Source organism: Eurypyga helias, unplaced genomic scaffold (genome assembly GCF_000690775.1).
Source record: "Eurypyga helias isolate BGI_N326 unplaced genomic scaffold, ASM69077v1 scaffold19706, whole genome shotgun sequence".
NCBI classification, from domain to species: Eukaryota; Metazoa; Chordata; class Aves; order Eurypygiformes; family Eurypygidae; genus Eurypyga; species Eurypyga helias.
Window position 1 is genome coordinate 14,950 of NW_010257441.1, and position 18,643 is coordinate 33,592.

The following is an 18,643-nucleotide window of genomic DNA, read 5'->3' on the forward strand; positions in this document are numbered from 1 at the left end:
GGAGAGGCTGGTTGGAGGTGCTTGCTGAGCAGCCATGGTCCAGCCAAGCTGGAAATGAATTAACGGTGATGGACACACGAAGGGTTTTGGTGACTTGGCACAAAAGCCTCGTGTGATAGAGCCTAGAATAGAACTTTTTAATCCAGAGAGAATTGGGGAAAAAGTACATTGCTACAGATTAATATATTTGTACATGAAACTTGGCTTTGGGGATCAGCAAAACAAGGAGAAAAAAAATGAGAAATGGAAGCATTTCATTATGGCAACCTTTGAAACAAAGCATCGGGGCTTCTGAAAGTGCTTTGTCAAAGTGGTCTTTTTTTAAAAAGCACAAAATGCTTCAACATTTAACCCCCAAAGGAAAGAAAAACAATGTTCTCCACAGTTTAAATGAAAAATTTTGGGGCAGAGTAAGAGTTAATTCACCAAAATCTATTAAAATACTGTTTCTTTTCTAGAAAATCAGAATGATACACTGATGGTTTTTTTACCCACATTCCCCTTTCAGATCCATTCTTTACACAGTCTGCTCTTGTCTCTTATCGCTGCCTGGTCCATGAATGATTAACCCCGCTTCCTTTGAAGACTGGAGAACAAAACGCCGCTGTTCGAAGTCCCTTTTCTGGCTCAGGCATTCCGCTCAGGCATTCTGCGGAAAACCCAGGGCACTTTGTACCCGGCGCTGGAATATATTGACTTGTTGGGCCGGGCAGGAAAGCAGATGTGATCTTCCATTACAAGAGACCCTCTCTTAGAAAACACAGGGGAGATGCAGCTTGTCGTGCCAGCAATCCGCCGCTTTATTTCAGTGTTCTGGTGACCGTACGTGGCGATCAGCTCTTCCCAGCCCTGCTATGCCTTGCATAAACCCTTTTCCAGGGAGCAAACAGCATTTTTTTTCCAGTTGTGTATATAAACATGGACTTTTGTTTTTATAAAAAGCATGCAAAGCCAGATGCATCCATAGCCTAACTTAGCTCGGGAAATTCTGCTAACTGTAGCCAATTTTGAATGTTACCGGGCATGTGGGATATTTTTTGGTTGGGTGGGTGGTTTGGTTTTTTTTTTTTTCCCCAGCAACTGTCTTTTCAAAGTGCCTGGCTGCCCTGAAATGATGTCTCTCCGTGTTCGTCAAACGGGCAGACACAGCTGGTGGACTTCTCCCCATGGGTTAAATATTCCGATTGAGAGATCCTGAAGCTCTTGGCTCCTGTCTCCACCTATTAAGGTGACTCTCTGCACTGTAACCAGCTCAGGGCCCTGCAGGAGGGAGAATTAATTAATCAACTAGTTAATTAACTGTCAGGTTGCCAAATCTCTGGAAGAAATGACAGGGGAGGACTGAACGCTGTCTCTAGTCCCACTGCATTGCTCTCCACTGCTGGTGCCAAAGCGTGGCCTCCTGTGCTGGCACCGACATGCACAGGGGCAGGTCTGGGTCCTCCTGCATGGTTTTCCCCTTTATCGACAAGATTCTGATCTCTTCTTAAAGAAAAGTCTTTTGCTGGGCTGCTGGGGGTGCTTTTTTTCTGCCTTTTCCCTGTTTTTTCTACCTCCTGGCCTGCTTGCTGCAGCTCAATGCACCTTTCCCAAACACCTGGGAGAAGTAGTCGGGTCAAGGGTGCTCCTTGGATTGAGTCAGCTCAACCTGAAGCGTTGCAGGTAAGAAGAAGAAAATAAAACGTTACTGTTTGGCTTATTTGTGTAATTTGCAGGAATTCCTGCAACTCTCCTGCTGTTCCCATGGAAACAGATGTTGAATTGCAGGAAACTGCTACAGGTTTTCAGGACTACTTTTTTTTTTTTTTTCCCTTTAACAGTGACATCTCCTTTATCATTTCCAAGCAGGCTGGAAAAGTTCTTTCCCTTTTTGAGGCACAAATCTGGGGTGTCACTGGGCTGTCCTAGTCCTACAAGTTCCTCAAGGTATCCCAAGAGGTCTCCTTATGTGGTAAGCAAGACGCTGCCAGGAGAAGATGCTACTGGGAGGAGGATACACTCTGCTTTCCCTGCCATGGTGTGTTTGTTTCCCTAGCAGTTGGGTCTGATTTATCCGCCAGCCAAGTTGGCAGTTGGCGCTGAACACCTGGGGCTTGATGCTGTACCTGTCTCCCTGCTTTTACCCGGTTTAAACCCACGCTCTTGCCCTGCCTTCAGCTCTCATTTCTCTCTCTTGCAGAGGTTGGCGTGGTGCAGACTGTTTTTTGTGGGAAAGTGAGGCTGCTTGCACTTATCTAAGAAATTACACGGGCCGGTGGAAGGTAATAAAGGTGGTTTTGGGGCTTACTTGGTTGTCTTGTTTTTATTTGGATGAATGAAATACTTATGAAAATGAAAGGGTATTTATTTTAATAACAGTTACTAGCATCAGATAAGTAGGACTGTGAGGAACAGGATTATCAAGGCTTCCTAGCAGAGCTGTACCAGGGTCCTGGCCTGTGTCACACAGTCTCCGCTCCCCCTTTTATCCCAATTTATCATGTTTCTGCTACCAGCCAGAGGCTGTGGCTGACCGGAGAACCCCACTCCCCAGGTGCTGCACACACAGCATGGGGGAACCCAACAGCAGCCATAAAACAACAGGTGAAATGGGCAGGCATAAAGCAGGGAGGAAAATGGAAAGGAGGTTGGAGGGCTTGTGATCCAACAGCAATGTAAAAAACCCAAGCCAACCAAAAAAACCCCACAAAAATTAACCTTGACCAAGGAACCAAAAACCCACCTGGGACTGAACCCGGTGTCCCGAGCCAAGGTGCTGTTTGGACCCCAGCCCACAAAACAGGAGCTCCCAAACGCTTTGAAACACCAGCCTGCTGTTGCGTTTCAGTGGGTTCTGTAAACCACAGCTTACCACCGGTTTTAACCTGGAAACCACTCCGTAACACACTTGCAAGGGCCAGCTGCAGTCTGTCCCAGCCCCTTCCCCACCACCCGTAAAGGTTCCCATCGCCCGGGCAGCTTTGAGCCCAGCACGGGAGCCCGTGGCTTAACTTGGGGCTGGAGAGCGGCTGCCAACCCTGTGGCTGAAGCACCAGCTCATCTCTCCAGCCTCCCCTTTCCTTCCCTATGAAACTGAGCTTTCTGCAGTCATCTCGGTGATTTGAGACGACCTGTGATATTTCTTTTTATCTACTGGGTTGTAAGCAGGGAGCTTACACGTTTGCTGGAAACCTTCCTTTGGGAGCTGCCTGGGCTCCTCTGTAAACAGTCTGGTAAATAATATCTTACAAACACTAAGTGTCCAATAATGCCAGACTGCTAATAGCCCCCCTGTTAAAATCCTGTTTGATGGGGTCTTTTAAAATTTCTGAAGAGGTGAATGCCTTTGTAATGAACATCTTAATGTTAGATTAGCCCTGCGCTTGAGATTTTTATTTAAATGCAAATTGAATCCTCCCACCGGAAAGCTAACAGGAGATTAAAATAGCTGGTAGGGGATGAGAATTTGCTTTATGTAGACTCGTTTGACTCAACTTCTTGTTGATTTCCTCATTTTTCTTATTTTATGGCCAGAGCTGCTTTATAATAGCTTCCTATCTCAACCAGCGTGAGCTATTGGCAAGAATAAACCTTGTCTGGATTGAAACGGGGTCAACACTGAGGGGTTTTTGCAAGCCAGGGCTGAACTTGAACCCTCCTGCGGCCACCTCTGGAGCCTGTCACTGATCCAACCTGCAGGGAAGTGGCTGCTGGAGAAGTGAGACCCTCTGAGATGAAAACATGATGCTCTTCCAGCTCTGGAAGTGGCAGGTTCAACGAGTGCTCGAGCACCTGATGCTGCTGCTCGGGTACCCGCCGTGCCCGGAGTCGTGCACGCTCGCAGCTCCGCGCCGGCGGGCAAAGCTGCACGAGCGCAATGCTGAAAAGAGCAGACATCCCTGGGGGGGTGTTGGGACTTTGAGCTCGGAGGTTCCTGAAGGATTAAAAACATCTGCTGGGCTGAACTGCAAATGCATCTCTGGGGAGGAGTCTGGAAGCCCAGTGGAAGATGCGTTGAAAGGATCTTTCTCGTTTGACTTTTGCTTAGAAATCATTTTTCTGCAATGCCTTTGGAGCGGCATGGAGGAGCAGGTTAGGGAAGTGAAAGCCTGGGACAACTGGCAGGCTGGGGAACATCTTCCCTGGAGAAGACCAGGGCTCCAAGGGCCCTGTGTCTCTGCACCCTCAGAGCAAACTGTTGGCTTTATGGGATGTTTGGAGCTGGAACCGCAGAGAGCAGCAGCTCTGGGGGTGCTGCTGCCTGAACCCTTCCCCGCTGTTCCTGCGGCATGGATGTCCGTGGGATCGTGTCCATCGGATGTGCACGCCGATGCTGGGCTCAGCTTCCCCTTAGCTGTGGCCGGTCTCCTCATCCGTAGCTGGGCCCGTGCCTGGGGCAGACCCACAGCCCTTCCCACCGCGCCCCGGGGAACGCCGCAGCAGCACGTTTGGGTCCCTGTCACCTCTCAGAGCCACCTCCAGCTTTCCAACTCCTACTCCCCTATTTTTGTCTGTCTCCCTTTTCTAGGAGTTTTGTTTTTGCAGGCGGGGGGGCTGGCGGAAAGGCGCGCGCCCGCTACAAAACATCCTGTGCAAGCGGGGGGAGCCATAAAAGGCTGAAGTATGGGTCTGGTAACGCAGTGTGTACACACACACGCACACCCCCGGCTGCCGGCACCGCGGAAAAGACCAGATGGGGAAACACTCTTAATTGTCCTACATCTCCGGGAGGGTGAAGATTAGGGCCACTGGATTTATGCTGGGTTATTTTTCCCTCCCACGCAGCCCTCCCAGCCCCCCGGCTGCTCCCATCGCCGCTCGCGTCCCCCTCGCCAGCGCCGCGGGGTGCGGGGAGGGACGGAGGGAGCCGGGGAGGGGGGGGGTGCCCTGCGCGGGGCGCGGATTGGAAAACCCGGCTGCTCCCATCGCCGCTCGCGTCCCCCTCGCCAGCGCCGCGGGGTGCGTGGAGGGACGGAGGGAGCCGGGGAGGAGGGGGATGCTCTGCGGGCGCCGAGGATTTGGGTGTTGAAGTTGTAGAGCGTTTCCAGCAACGAGCCGTGTTCCACCTGGACTCGGCGCGGCTTCCTGCGAGCTGTGAGTATATCCGTGCGTTCCGAGCTCTCCTGCCAGGAGGGAGGGAGTTTCTCACTGGAGGTCAGCGGGTTACTGGGGGGTGGGGGGATGCTTTGCAGGAGGACAGCTTTCTCCCAGTGTCAGGCCAGGCTTTTAATGGGCAACCAGAAACAAAGCTTTGAGTTATTTCCTCATTTAAGAAGAGAAGTGGGTTAAGGAAGATGTTTTTTCCCCACTTACTCCCCTCCAGCAGTCCCTAAATCCCACTTTTTCAGCCTCTCCCCCAGCCCAGGCCCGGGCAGGGATGGGTGTGTGTGCTTAGCCACCCCCAGCTGAGGTCTGGCCCAAGCTCTTTACATTCTCTCCAGAGGGATGTAGCCTAAATACAGCGTAACGGGAGCTTTATAAACATCCCCAGTGAGGCTGCAGGGCTCGGGAAAGACCGTCTGTGTTTGACCCGTGCGAAGGAGAAGCTGGCTGTGCGGAGGGCAGAGGCAGCTTTCGGGGCGAGGGGATGCAGGATGCTGCCGGGAGTTGGGGGTAACCTTCAGTCTCGGAGGTGGGTTATCTTTTGTTAAATTACAACTCTCTCTCAAGACAACTGCAGTGTGATTAAATCTTACCTTGTTCTGATGATTCTTCAGCCTACCTAGGAAAAAAGGACAGTCCGGGATCTTTCCCTGTGCTAATGAATGACAAAAATTGAAACCCCTTTTCCCCCTGTCCCGTGGCCTGCTAACGCTCCTGGCATCCCTCTGATGCACGACTGCTGTGCTGTTAGCTGTGGAATATTTCCTTCCACGACCTCTCTGCCTTCCTCTTATTAGCAACCGCAGGAAATTACATTTGGCATGATGAGGCTGGAAATGATCTCGAGGGAGTGGTAACGGGGGAAGGGGTGACGCTGGGGAGGGGGTCAGCTCGGTCCCAGCCTGCTGTCTACACATTCAAACCTCACCTACGTCTGCCTGCAAAGAGGGATGCTCGGAACAGGAGGAATGAAACAAACTGCTTGTGAGTGCTGCTGCTGCTTCCTTGCTCGGTACAATTAATTCTCTTGTAATTGCAATGCTGTTTTTCTTTATAACTAAGCGGTCTTTTTTGCCAGCTGGGTGATTTGCAGAGAAAAGTAGGGAACTAGGGGGATTTTTTTTGGGTTGTTATTTTTCTGGGTAGCTGTTACTATGGCAAGGAAACTTGACTCAGTGTGAAGGGAGGTCAGAAATACCAGACTGAAAATTTCATGCATGTTCTGTTTAAAGCCTCAGCTGCCTGGGTTTGAGCAAGGGGCAAGTAAAGGCACCCGAGTCCCCAGTTTTCAAAGGCTTTTTAAAAAGCCTTTTCCACTTAAAAGCTGGAGTTACTCGAAAACTTAGATTTGGTGTTACCACGACCTTGTGGGCCAAGAGTCTACAATAGTCGAAGCTTATAGAAAGGTTGTCCAGATCTTGTTCTGAGTGTCACCAAGAAATGAGAGTGAGCATTTGGGATGGGACCTCAGGCTTGTGCTGGGGATGCTACAAAGGTGCCAGACTTTTCCAAAGACCCTGCAACCACTAAGAACTTTGAATAAGCAGTGAGGGTTTGAAGAGACCCGTGTCTGTGGGGGTGCTGAACCCTCTGGGCTATCGTACAAAGGGGTTTTGGGGTGCTGGACTCCTCTGGGAATCATCTGTGCTTCAGGTGGCAGAGAAGTGAGCCTTCTCCTTGGAGGAGGAGGGATTTATGGCTCCCTTCTAGGTGCTGAGTGGTGGGAAATGTGGATTTCTGGAAAATCTGCCCCCCCCTCCGCGAACGTTGTGTTCCTGGTTGGCTGCCTTCGCTGAAATAAGGATGCATTATTTTTTCTCACAGCAGAGGTTGGTGCCTGAGCCCACGGGGACAGGGGCCTCTTCACGCTGCACTGGTGTTTATCCCACGGTGCAGAGGGTGGTTACACCGTGACATTTGTGTGCTTCAGGAGGAAAAGCAGCTCGCTTCAATTACAGTGATTAATAGGAACATTTAGGTGCTGCTCCCACATCCAAAACTTTTGGATGTGTTATCTGAGACGCACTGTATCCTGCTAACTTCCAGCGTAGGTGAAAACAGCACCAAAAAAATTATCATCGTGTTTCCCTTCCTTTCTCATCACTTGGTGTTGTTTGTCTTGACAAAATCCCTGATTCTAGCCACTTACCTTCAGGTTCTTGAGGAGGTCCCTACCTGCCCCCTTCCCAGCTGCCCTGGGAGCAAGCGCTTCCCCTGCATGGGTGAACTGAGCACCCAGCCCTGGGGAGAGCAGGTACAAAGATCCCAGGAGATCCTGCCTGTGTGAGGTGTGCTGGGGCCCTGTGTGCAGCATCCCGGGAATCCTGTTCCTGGCACCTCTCCCCTGCTCTGTTTCTGCCCCTGGGAGAAGGGGAGCGGTGTTGGGTGCTCTGGGGTAGCACTGGGAGTGGAAGAGCTGATCCGCAGGAGACTGATGATGCCCAGGGGCTGATCCCTGCTCCGATCCTGTACCTGAAGCAGCACCTGGAAAACATCTTGAGTGTTGCTGTAGCCTGGAATTGCACTGGGAAGAGTCAGGAGCAGGCAGGGCAGAGCAGGGCTGTGCCTAACACCCCTCCCTCCTTGGCAGCAGGTGATATTCCTGGGATCTCCACTCCGTGTCTCCCCACCTGGCCTTGTACCATGACTGTTCCTTGGGACACAAACAGGTTGCCTGAACTGAAAAATCTCCTTTTAGCTGTTTTCATCGAGTCTGTGCTGTGTCATCTCTCCCTGCTCTTTATTAAACGGAGCGCAGGCAGCCAAGACAGAGCTGGATCGAAGCTGCTGAGTCCTGCCTGGTGCTGAGGAGCAGGAGCTGTGATTTTTTTCTGTGTTTGTGTGCTATTTCCAGCATACTGTTGCCCCTGTTCCTGCCTCTCCTGTGACGCCTGTCCTCAGAGCAGTGGGAATCGTTACCGCGCTGGCTAGTGATGCTGGCTGGCTGGTTTCAGCTCTGCTTTGCAGCCCCTTTTCTCGTGTTGGCTGCCACATGGCAGGACTGCCCTGTGCTTATCTAGCGTGACATTTAGGTGAGTACAAGAGCTTTTTCTCTCAAGGCAGTAGGTTCTCTAATAGGCTTCTCTGTCAGGCTGGTGGCTGTCTGCATCTATTTTAACCTGCTCCTGGTGACAGCAAGGAGCATGTAGGTGTTTGGCAGGTGGGAGATGATACGGGAAACAGGGATGTTCTGGGAGCACAGCTCCTAACAGGGCTGTGATGGGAATCCTGGGTCTGACCTATCCCCAGCTGCAGTGATGGAAATCTGGGTTCACGCTACTGAAGTCAGCAAAGCTGAGGGTCAGCTGGGTATGGCTCAAGTGAACCTCTGAGGGGATGGCAGGAAGAAGCATGGTTGTCTCCTGGATCTTTGTGGTGTCCCCGAAATGAACACTGGTCCTGAAATGAGGGTTTGAGCAGGAGATGCTCTGGGACACAGCACTGATCCTCTGCTGGGGCTGCAGAAGTGCTGGAGGCTTTTCAGAGCAAGTTGGACAAACCTGGTACAGGATCAGTTTGTAGTGACCTGTGTCTGCCTTGGGCTGGGTGAGGGTTAGGGGTCTCTTTCTGTTTCTAGCCCTGAGTTCCTCTCTGGAGGGAGCGTGTGTTATGGGTAAGTGTGCTGGGGGTGCATACAGTGATGCGTTGGGACTGGATATCCTCAGCATGAACATTAAAAAAAGAAGATTTGGGCATGTCTCCATGGCCTCTCATCTTCTGGCGCCGTTTTGCATTTCCTCCCACTTGGAGAGGTGTAAATAGGACCCCCTCTTCACCCTGTGCTTATACAGAGGCATTGCAATGCAATATTTAGGATAGTGCATCAGCTGAAAGAACAGGCTTGTGGCTGGAGGGTGGAGGTTTTGGCACTCTCTGGGCCGTGTGCTGGCCCTCTGCAGCTGAAGGAATTTCAAACCCAGAGCAGCAAAACTTCTAAATCCTGGAGAGGGAAGATAGGATGGAAAGCAAAAGCAGCTGCACTCAGCAGCACCCAGATCTCTCTCCCTGCTCAGCCCGCCTATCACTTTAATACCCACCAGTGTATCTCTTGATAAATCACAAATCACTGCGGGTAATAAACGTCACTAAACCAGGAGCTCTCTAAAATGAGCCTGACATCACCCCCAGGGTGAGGAATGGCCTCTCCTTGGAGGGAGCATCTGGGTGTTCCAGCACGGGGACCTCAGCCCTGTGCACTGAGGGGTCCCCCCCTCCCACCTGAGCCCTGTCTCCCCTCAGTGGGTGTTGTGGGGCTCTCCCTGCCCAGCTGTGCTCCACAGCTGCTTGGCAAAGACCCTGAGGGGTGGGTGTGTGGGTGTTGTGCTGCTCCCAGAACCCTTAAAGCAGGGACTTCTGTCCTACAAGGGTGAGGGCTGGGCCCTGGAGTGGGCTCACACTGTGTCTGCCATCTCTGATACAAAAGCAATTACCATTCATTTTGATTTGAATGTGGTCATTTAAGAAAAAATGTTAATGATTCCAATTTGTTTGGTATAATTAAGTGATAATTCCCTCTGCCTGGGAGGAGAACATGGCTGCAGCGCGCGGGAGGGTTTGGTCAGCACATTTTGACAGCTCCCAGCTCCTACGGCACAGCGCTGGCATCGCTTTATAGTGAGATCCAGGTGATGCCGGAGAGATGGAGACAAAGGGCGTTCAGTGTTTCCGACTGACCTTGATTTTCTGTAAAGAGCATGAAAGAGAAGAACAGCGAGTTATGTACATGCCAAGGCAGCTGAATTGGGGCAGAGCTTTGCATTACTGCTGCTGGGGGTGGTGGCTCTCCCCATCGCCCGGTTCCTGCTGTCTGGGACCACAGCTGGGCTGAGTTGCCAGGTCTTTGCCTGCTCTCATGAAGGACCTGCCCAGCACCCCACAGAGATACCCAGCCATCTCCAAGTGCTTTGAATCACACTCTGTGTGCTGGTATGGTGAAAAAGATTATCCTTTTTTTTAGGCAATTTTAGGCAATTATGCTCAAGCTTTGGATAGCCTTAATGACAGCAGAGAAACTGGCAACAGCCGTGGGGTTCTGCTCCTGTCAGACATTTGAGTGATGCTGATTGCGTCTCATCCCAGGACTGCACTTTATAGTTAAAGAAACAGAGGTACAGGGCAGGAAAATGACTTCTTGGAGGTCAGGATGCAAATCTGTCACGCTCCTGGAAATAGGAGCTGGCTCTGCTTTTCTAATTTGCTGGCCCGTGCTGAATTTGTCCGTGGTAATGCATGAAAATTCACCTGGAAAGAAAATCAATTATTCATGAAAGCAACAGTCCAGAGCTGCTTAAACTGCCAAGGCAAAAATCCCTGCGCTGATCCAGTTGCGGGTGGTGATGCACATCAGATGACAAGGGATTGACGGGAGGGGAGAACAGCAGCTGGGGATCTGCTCTGTTGTTTGCCCCTTTCTCCTCAGCTGCTGGGAAGAGGCAAAGCGTGGCTTGACTTGCTGCTGCTTTTTATTGTTGCTTTGTGTTCTTTTGTGCCGCAGCCCCACGGTGCCGGGGATGTGCGCATGTGCCCGCCCTGGGTCCTGCTACTGGAGTGTTTATGGGTTTATTAACCACATCCTTTATGCAATAAATAATGTTTAGCTGACTATGGAAGTTTATTTGGGAGGATAAGTGAAAATAAACAGCCCTGCTTGGATTGATTGGTTTTCAGGCCGGCTCAGACTTGTATGTGAATTGAGTTTGATGGATCACAGTCCAGTTGCCTGAGACCTGTTTCACTGGTGCTTTTCCATCACCCTCCTCTAATTCACACTTTCAGAGGACATGTAGGAACTAACATGTCCATGGAAAGTGATCTCCTCTTCGGATGGGCCCTGCAGGCTGACCCTGCAGCAGAGATAGTTTGTGGGGACGCAGCGTTGTACCTGTCTGAGGTAGCAGCAAAGGCCCTGGCTGTGGTCTGGGGGGCACCTCTCTCCTTGCTTACCTGATAAACACAACAGGCATGAACTTACGGAAGAAAAACCATGGCATCCCTCGTGTGCTACACGCAGGGTGAGTCTGGATGAGTAGCAACAACCCCTGTGCCCCTGCCCTGCGTGCAGCCCGGTGCACCCCAGGGCTACTCCCCTTCTAGGGGATCCTCTTCATCACGCCATGCTGTGGTCCCTGGGAAGCATCAGGATACATACACAGATCATCATCTGAAGTGACAGGTGACAACAGGCGGCTGTAGGTGGCTGTTGCTAAGCTACAGGCTCTGTCTAGTCTGCCTGTCAGAGGGCTGGTGGAGCTGAAGGGCTCTGGTCAGACCTGGGGTGTAAGTGCTTTGGCAGGGCAAGGCTGTGGAGTGTGGGATGGAGGCGGCTGTTCCTGGGTCAGGGAGCTTTGCAGGGCCCACTTGGCTCGCCAGGAAACAAGTTCACCTTTCTGGGAGAAGGGACTCCATCCCTTGAGAAACCCAAGGACCATAACCGCTGGTTGCTTTATTTGTGCTTAGGTATCTTAGGCAGGAGAGAGCGAGCCAGCCCTTTGCATCCCACCCCACATCCACATGGGTGTATCAGGAGAAAAAATACCCGCAAGCAGCACACGGGCTGAGAGCCTTGGGCTGGTGGATAAAAGCCAGGCGGTGGATAAGAGGGTCCAGGAGCAGACCTCTGCTCCATGGACTTCCAAACTATGGTCCACAGGAAAGTGGAGCCAGCCAGCCCTGCTCTGGTGCCAGGGAAATTCTCTCCAGGGGCTCAGTGGGACCTCAGCATCCTCAGGGAAAAGTCTGAGGAGTCTGTGCATGGGGAGAAGAGGGAACAACGCTGTGTGAGTCTAGAGCAGTGCTCAGCCAGGAGTTCTTCTTCGGGGTTTTTGGCAACTGCTACTCTACAGTCCTGTCTACAGATGCGTGTGCAGGCAGCATGTGCTGGGAGAGGCTGCTGCAGGGTAAAGATAAATCCCTTTGTTTTAAGGACAATTGTTAAACAACCGCAGTTCCACAATGAAGACAGAGATGCTCAGTGCAAAACGCACCTTATTCCACGCTGGGTGAGTGAGCAAGCCGCTGCCTTTGTTCCTTTCTGTCTGCCCTCCCTCTGTCCTTCTGCACTAATTAATCTCATCTGCATGCTTAACGACCATTCTGAGAGAGAAGATGAAAAAAAAAGACCGTGGGTTTCCAGCCAGAGCTTGTGCCTCTCGCCCCTGGGTCCCTTACAGCCCAGTGGCACCGCCCGTGGGTCGGGGCTGGAGGGATGCGTGCCGCTGTCGCCTTTCCCAACCAAGGGCGAGTGGAGCGGGTCCCCCCCAGGGGCTGCCGGAGGATGTACACAGGGGTCTGGAGGAGCGATCAGGTCAAAGAAGGAGGATGCAAGGAAAAGTTCCCCAGCAGACAGGAAAACAGCCGGGGAAGTGAGCAGACGGCTTGCAGCCTCTTCGGTTTGAATGTCGCTTGGGGGCGGGGATGCTCAGGGAACAGGATAACAGGCTGACTCCAACCTCTCTTGCCTTTTTTTTTTTCCCCTCTTTTGTTTTATTTTTAGGATCGGTCTCTTCACGAGCTTCTGAGGCAGATGTAGAACCGCAGGATTAACGGAGACGCGATGGAAGGTACCGATTGCTGCTGCTCTGTGTTGGGGGGTGGCTGCGGGCGGCTGCACGGTGAGGATGCTCCGATCCCTGCCCTGCTCCTGGCTGCCTGCCGCTCTGCCAGGGGGGAGATGGTGTTTGCACTCCGCGTTTCTCTGTTGGTTTTCCCTGGCATCTCTCTGCTCTGTTTTCCAGCGTAGCCAGCCCCCTCCCGTGGGCCGGGATCGATGCTGTCTCGCCCCACCCGCCACCATGGAGCTAGCTAACACCAAAGACTTCCAGTGGAAAACCCTCGCCCCGCTCCCGAGCCGCAGGGTCTACTCGACCTTGGTGGAAGCCGGTGGGCAGGTGTTTGCCATCGGGGGCTGTGATGACAACGGGGTCCCCATGGACTGCTTTGAGGTCTACTCCCCCGAGGCTGACCAGTGGACCTCGCTGCCCCCTATGCCCACGGCCCGGGCGGGGGTGGCGGTGGCCACTTTGGGCAAGCGGATCATGGTGATAGGAGGGGTCGGAGTGAATCAGATGCCGCTGAAGATAGTGGAGATGTACAACATAGATGAGGGCAAGTGGAAGAAGAGGAACTCGCTGAGGGAAGCAGCCATGGGCATCTCGGTGACGGCAAAAGGCAAGGAGGGTTCCATCCTTCCAGGGCAGGGAGGGCTGCCTGCGGGGTGATGGGATGGGGAGGGGTTTGCATTGGGTGAGGCATCAGGCACAAAAGCTTTCTGGGCAATGGCACAGGAGTACATTCTTCTCCAAAACCCTTTTCCGTGCTTCTAGCAGTTGAGCCCTGTGTGTTTGTCATATCCCACCTGCTGAAGACGACTGTTCCGGAGGTGGCTGAAGGCGCATAAACTCAGGGTTGCACCGTATCATCAGCCATGAGGGCTGTGACTGTGCTGGTTCCTTGGGGTACTTTGGACAGGACCAAGCTTCACGGTCTCAAATCAAACTTCTCCAGGGTTCTGTAGCAAATTCTGGTCCTTGTGCATTGCATGTGCTGGAAAACTGGGAATGGTGCTGCTGTCTGAGCGTAGCCAGGCTGGGAGTATCCCTGCTGAGCTGTGGAGCCAGAGGGGAAGGTCTCAGAGCACAGAATAGCTTTGGCTGGAAGAGACATCGGTGGTCCAAACCCAGAACCAGCCAGGAGGGAGTCAGCTTCACGGACATGGGCTCAAATCGTTGTACAAGGAGGGGAAGCTGCTGGGAGGCTCCCACATAGCTCCCCTCGTAAGCTTAACCACTGCCTTAAATAGGCCTTGTTAAATGCCTGTGAGGCTCTGCCTTATCAGCCCATCTCGGTTTTTAATTTCCAAGCAGAGATGTGGAGCATTGATTTCCTTTAGCGTGCTCTGCCGTGCTTTGAAGAGCCTGGGGCTGGGAGTTGTGTTCCCAAGCAGCGTGCCTGAGGTCAGCCAGCTTCCCACCGTGCCTGGGATTACGGATCTAATCTCCAGGCAGCTTCACTGAAAGCTGCTTGGTTTGTTTGCTTAAGTGGGTTTAAAAGCTACCATCAAGAAATGTTTAAAAATAATGTTTACCATCTTGGAGATGATTTTCTCTCTGAGTATAAGCTTGCCTGACTGATACGTCAGGGTCAGTTTAGTGCAAGAGGCCAGGAACAAAAATAGCTGCCCAAATCCCTGTAGTGTGAGGGCTGGTCTCTGCTTTTTCAGCTGCCTTGTGGGGCTGCCCGCAAGGACAAGGCTGCTGTTGCTGCTCTCCTCAGTCTTGTCTGTGGCGTGAGTGCTTGCTGAAGGAGATTATGTGGGTGCTGTGACAGGTAGGATTTTGTTTTGGAGAGCCAAGGTTTGCTGTTAGCCAGGGACGGATATAGCTGATATGGATTTAGTGAGGAGCGAGTAGCCTCAGTGTCTTGTCTCAGCTCTGAGCCCTCCAGTCTGGGTCCACATCATATGATGGCACGTGTGTTTTTCACGTGTTTTTGCAGGGGGATATTTCTGATGTTCTCCTATAATAATTTTGTGGCCTTTGCTTTAATTTTTTTGCTCCTTGGCCCTGTGCAGACTACAGAGTCTACGCGGCTGGTGGGATGGGATCTGACCTGCGGCCGCACAACTACCTGCAACACTACGACATGCTCAAGGACATCTGGGTGTCGCTGGCAGCCATGCCCACACCCAGGTACGCTGCCACGTCCTTCCTGCGAGGCACCAAGATCTACGTGCTGGGTAAGAAGCAAGTCCTGCCTCCCCCTCCTTGGGCACTGCTGGGCAGCAGCTCCTTTGATCTGAGAAACTTCCCTGGAAGAGGCCTTGGGGAACGCACCTCTCCATCCATGCCTGCTATCGCATCCAGAAATACCGCGCTTGCAGCTGTAGGTTTTGAGTGGGGCTGGTGTTGGCTTTGCATTCACACCTCCGTTGCACCCTGTACCACCCCGGGAGCTCGTGGGTCTGGCAGCATCTCTGTGCCAGGCAAGTGACCTCCCTTGTCCCAGGCCCATCCAAGGCTGCTGATAGCTGAGGGTGCAGCTGGTCTTTGCTCAATTTGCAGATAAGAGCCCTTGGACTCGAGTAGTGAGTAAAAATACTTCTATGCGCTTTCTATCAACAAAGTACCATGCAGGGGTCTGCCCTTGGCAGAGGAGTGACCTGCCGTGGCTGGGGAACACTGGGCCAAGCCTCTTGCAGGGGACAATTTTCAGTAGTCTTGTGTTACAGCAAGAGAAACTGAGGCAGAGAAACGTTGCTGTTAGGTTGTGGCCAAATGGTGTATCAGGATGAAAATGCAGGAGTTTGCTCAAACCACCAGACAGCCCTGGCTTGCTTTAGGGGTTACCAGAAAATACTCTTTGATCTATTTTGCAGTTTGCTTGCTGCTGGCGAACAGTTTGCGGGCCTGGTAGCGAGCACAGGCTCTGCCTTCAAAGGCACGCTGAGCATCTGAGCTGAGAATAGCTGTATTCATCTGCATCTGATGGGTGGAAGGATAATACGCATCTTTGGCAGCGGTAGCAGCAGCTGCTCTGGCTCTCTTGCTCTGTCAGGAGCTCGGCAGCGGGGCCAGGGCTTGCTGGCTTGCACTAGCGCTGAACTCATCTGAATTGCAAAGGCTCCCTGAGCGCTGATCCCTGCTCTGCTGTGAATTTGTCTTGATTAAACCGGTGCATACTAAACACCTTCCTGCACTGCTGACCTGTCGCTGCCAGGGTGGAGGGAAGCGGAGGATGTCTTGCACTGAAAAATGAAGTGTTTTCATATCATGAACCTGTAGTTAAAGGAAAGGGAGAGCAAGGTTGAGAAGTTGCCTGACTCAGGAGAAGTTTCCAAGCCCTCATGCAGATGACTTGACACTTTGGGACATCACAGCAGCTGGCAGCTCACTTTCAGCCTGCCCTAGGAGGCTCCTCTGGTTCCTGCTGCTGTTGGCTTAGTGCTCTGAGCCAAGCTGACACTTTGCTTTCTATCCTTAGAGCACTTTCCAGTGCCTGGGGGGCTACAAGGAAGCTGGGGGGGGACTTTATACAAGGGCCGGTAGTGACAGGACAAGGGGTAACGGGTTTAAACGGAAAGAGGGAGATGGGACATCGGGAAGGAATTCTTCCCGCAGGGGGGGGGGACACTGGGACAGGTTGCCCAGAGAAGCTGTGGATGCCCCATCCCTGGAAGTGTCCAAGGCCAGGCTGGATGAGGCTTGGAGCAACCTGGGCTAGTGGAAGGTGTCCCTGCCCATGGTGGAGGAGGGGCTGGATGATCTTTAAGGTCCCTTCCCACCCAAACCATTCCATGATTCTATCTCCCTGCCCCAGGTGGAAGGCAGTCCAAGTACGCGATCAATGCCTTCGAGGTCTTTGACACAGAGACCAGGTCATGGACCAAGTTTCCCAACATCCCCAACAAAAGAGCCTTCTCCAGCTTTGTGCCCACGGAAGACAAACTCTTCAGTCTCGGGGGGCTGCGGCAAGGAAGGCTCTACCGGCAGCCCAAGTTCATGAGGACCGTGGACATGTTCGACATGGAACAAGGTGAGGGCTGTCCCAGCTCTGTCCTTCTCGAGGAGCAGGGTGGGTGGCATGCCAGGCTGTGCTCTGGGGCTTTGCTGTCCCTGCAGAGCTCTCGTCTGCTGAGTCCTGAGGCTGCTGCTGCCTTGAGCCCAGCCTAGAGGAAGGCCTGCAGCCAAGATTAACAAGTCAGGGCAACGGGGGGGAAGACCATGCTCCTGAGGCAGCTGGGTTCAACAGCTCCCACCTGACACGGTGGTGAGGAAGCTGACCCCGTGTCAAGGGGTTTTATTCCCACCAGGTGCAGCAGCAAAACTACACTCCTACAAGCAAGTAGGAGGTCAGAGGGGCAGATGGTTTCCCAAGAGGGGGTGCTCCTGTGATACCTAGTCTGTCCTGTTCATCCCAGGTGGCTGGATGAAGATGGAGCGCTCCTTCTATCTGAAGAAAAGGCGAGCAGACTTCGTGGCTGGCTACCTGAAAGGCAGAGTCGTCGTGGCTGGGGGACTAGGTGAGGTGCTGGGGACAGTAACTCATTAAAAACAGGTGTGAGTTGTGTTATCATTACAGAGAGGAGAGATCCTGGCCCTGGCTGGCCTGAGGGAGCAGGGAAAATGACTGCATAAGGGGATGAGTTCCAGAGCACTGACAATATGCCGGAGCAGATGGGATGCTTGCTGTTGCTTCCCAGGTGACTCAGTGTCTCGCTTTGTTCTTCCAGGAAACCAGCCAACTGTCCTGGAGTCCGCAGAGGCCTTCCACCCTGAGAAGAACAAGTGGGAGAGCCTGCCCCCCATGCCCACCCCACGCTGTGCCTGCTCCAGCATCGTGGTCCGGAACTGCCTTCTGGCCGTCGGCGGGGTGAGCCAGGGCCTGAGCAGTGCCGTGGAGGCTCTGTGCCTCTCTGATTCCTAGCTGGCTCCTGCCTGGCAGAAGACCCTCCCTCCCGTAGTGGTGGTGCTGGTGCTGGGAGCTCCCGGCAGCGCTGAGGCTGGGTGAGCACCGCCGACGCTGCCCTGGGAGCCTGGCAGCTCAGCTCTGCCTGCCGGTGGCTAAACCCAGCCCTGCTCTGGAGCTGTGGCCAGCAGGAGCCTGCAGCCAGGGCTGCTTTCCTCTCCCTTCTGGGTGCTCCCGTTCCGGCCCCATGGAGGGAAGAAGTGCTTTGGCCAACAGTCCCCTCCAGTCACCTTCAGAGCTCTGTGGGGAATTCCAGGTGAAGGAACTGCTTGCAGAGCTGGTGTGCCATGTCTCCTGCTATCAGGAAGGACTCTGGAGATCAGGGAACGGGTGAGCATCTCCGTGCTGCCATCCTCACCCACTACCAAAGGCGACGGGCTTGGAGGTGTTAGGGGTATCCATGCAGGTCAGTGGTGGTTCAGGGAGAGCTGACATGATGTTGCCCTCTTCCAGCATCCTGAGATCGATACGTGCTTCCCTGCACGGATCCCCTTGGCTTGCAACAAGGGAACCTCCTGACCTGCAGCCAGATTCAGGGGATCAATTTTCTGCCTTCGTAGCAAGGCTTTTCCTGCAAACCTGTAGCATTTGACTGTCACTTTGCCAGGAGCTGGAGCAAGGGACTGCCAATGCTCCTAGGAGGGATGAATGCCCAAAGGACTCTTTCTGCTAGAGGGAAGACCTTGGTTTTGGCACTGGACTAACACACATACTGCCGTTGCTGGGTTTCATGCAGAGATGGCCTCAACCTACAATGTCCCAACCTGGTTTTTAGCTCCTTTAATGATCTGGGATCTTCTGTTCAGCCCTGGGAGAAAGAAACAAAACTGAGCCTTGCCCCTGGTCCGGGAGCACCCTCTGCCTGGGGCCAGGCCGTGGCTTTGGCAATGTCTTTGCCGGCAGCGAAGCAAGAAGACCCCAGCCATCACCTCCACTTTGGTTTCGTTCCTCCCAGGTGGTTTGCGGGAAGGCTGTCCGAACCACCACGCTGCAATTAGAGCTTGTAGCAGTCGCACCATTAAAAGCTGTCTTGGGAAAAGCCCTTGGAGAAGCCCGGTCTGTGCTATGGGCTGTGTGACCGGTGATTCATGTCAGCAAA

At 53.0% G+C, this 18,643-nt stretch overlaps 1 protein-coding gene across 1 annotated transcript; it reads left to right on the plus strand.

The window, feature by feature from the left end:
- Positions 1–12,872: 12,872 nt before the first annotated feature.
- Positions 12,873–17,502, plus strand: KLHDC8A (kelch domain containing 8A). The gene is made up of 5 exons (XM_010154021.1): positions 12,873–13,248; positions 14,651–14,815; positions 16,396–16,611; positions 16,997–17,098; positions 17,309–17,502. The coding sequence occupies exons 1-5, from the start codon at positions 12,873–12,875 to the stop codon at positions 17,500–17,502; spliced, it is 1,053 nt and encodes a 350-aa protein (XP_010152323.1).
- Positions 17,503–18,643: the final 1,141 nt, after the last annotated feature.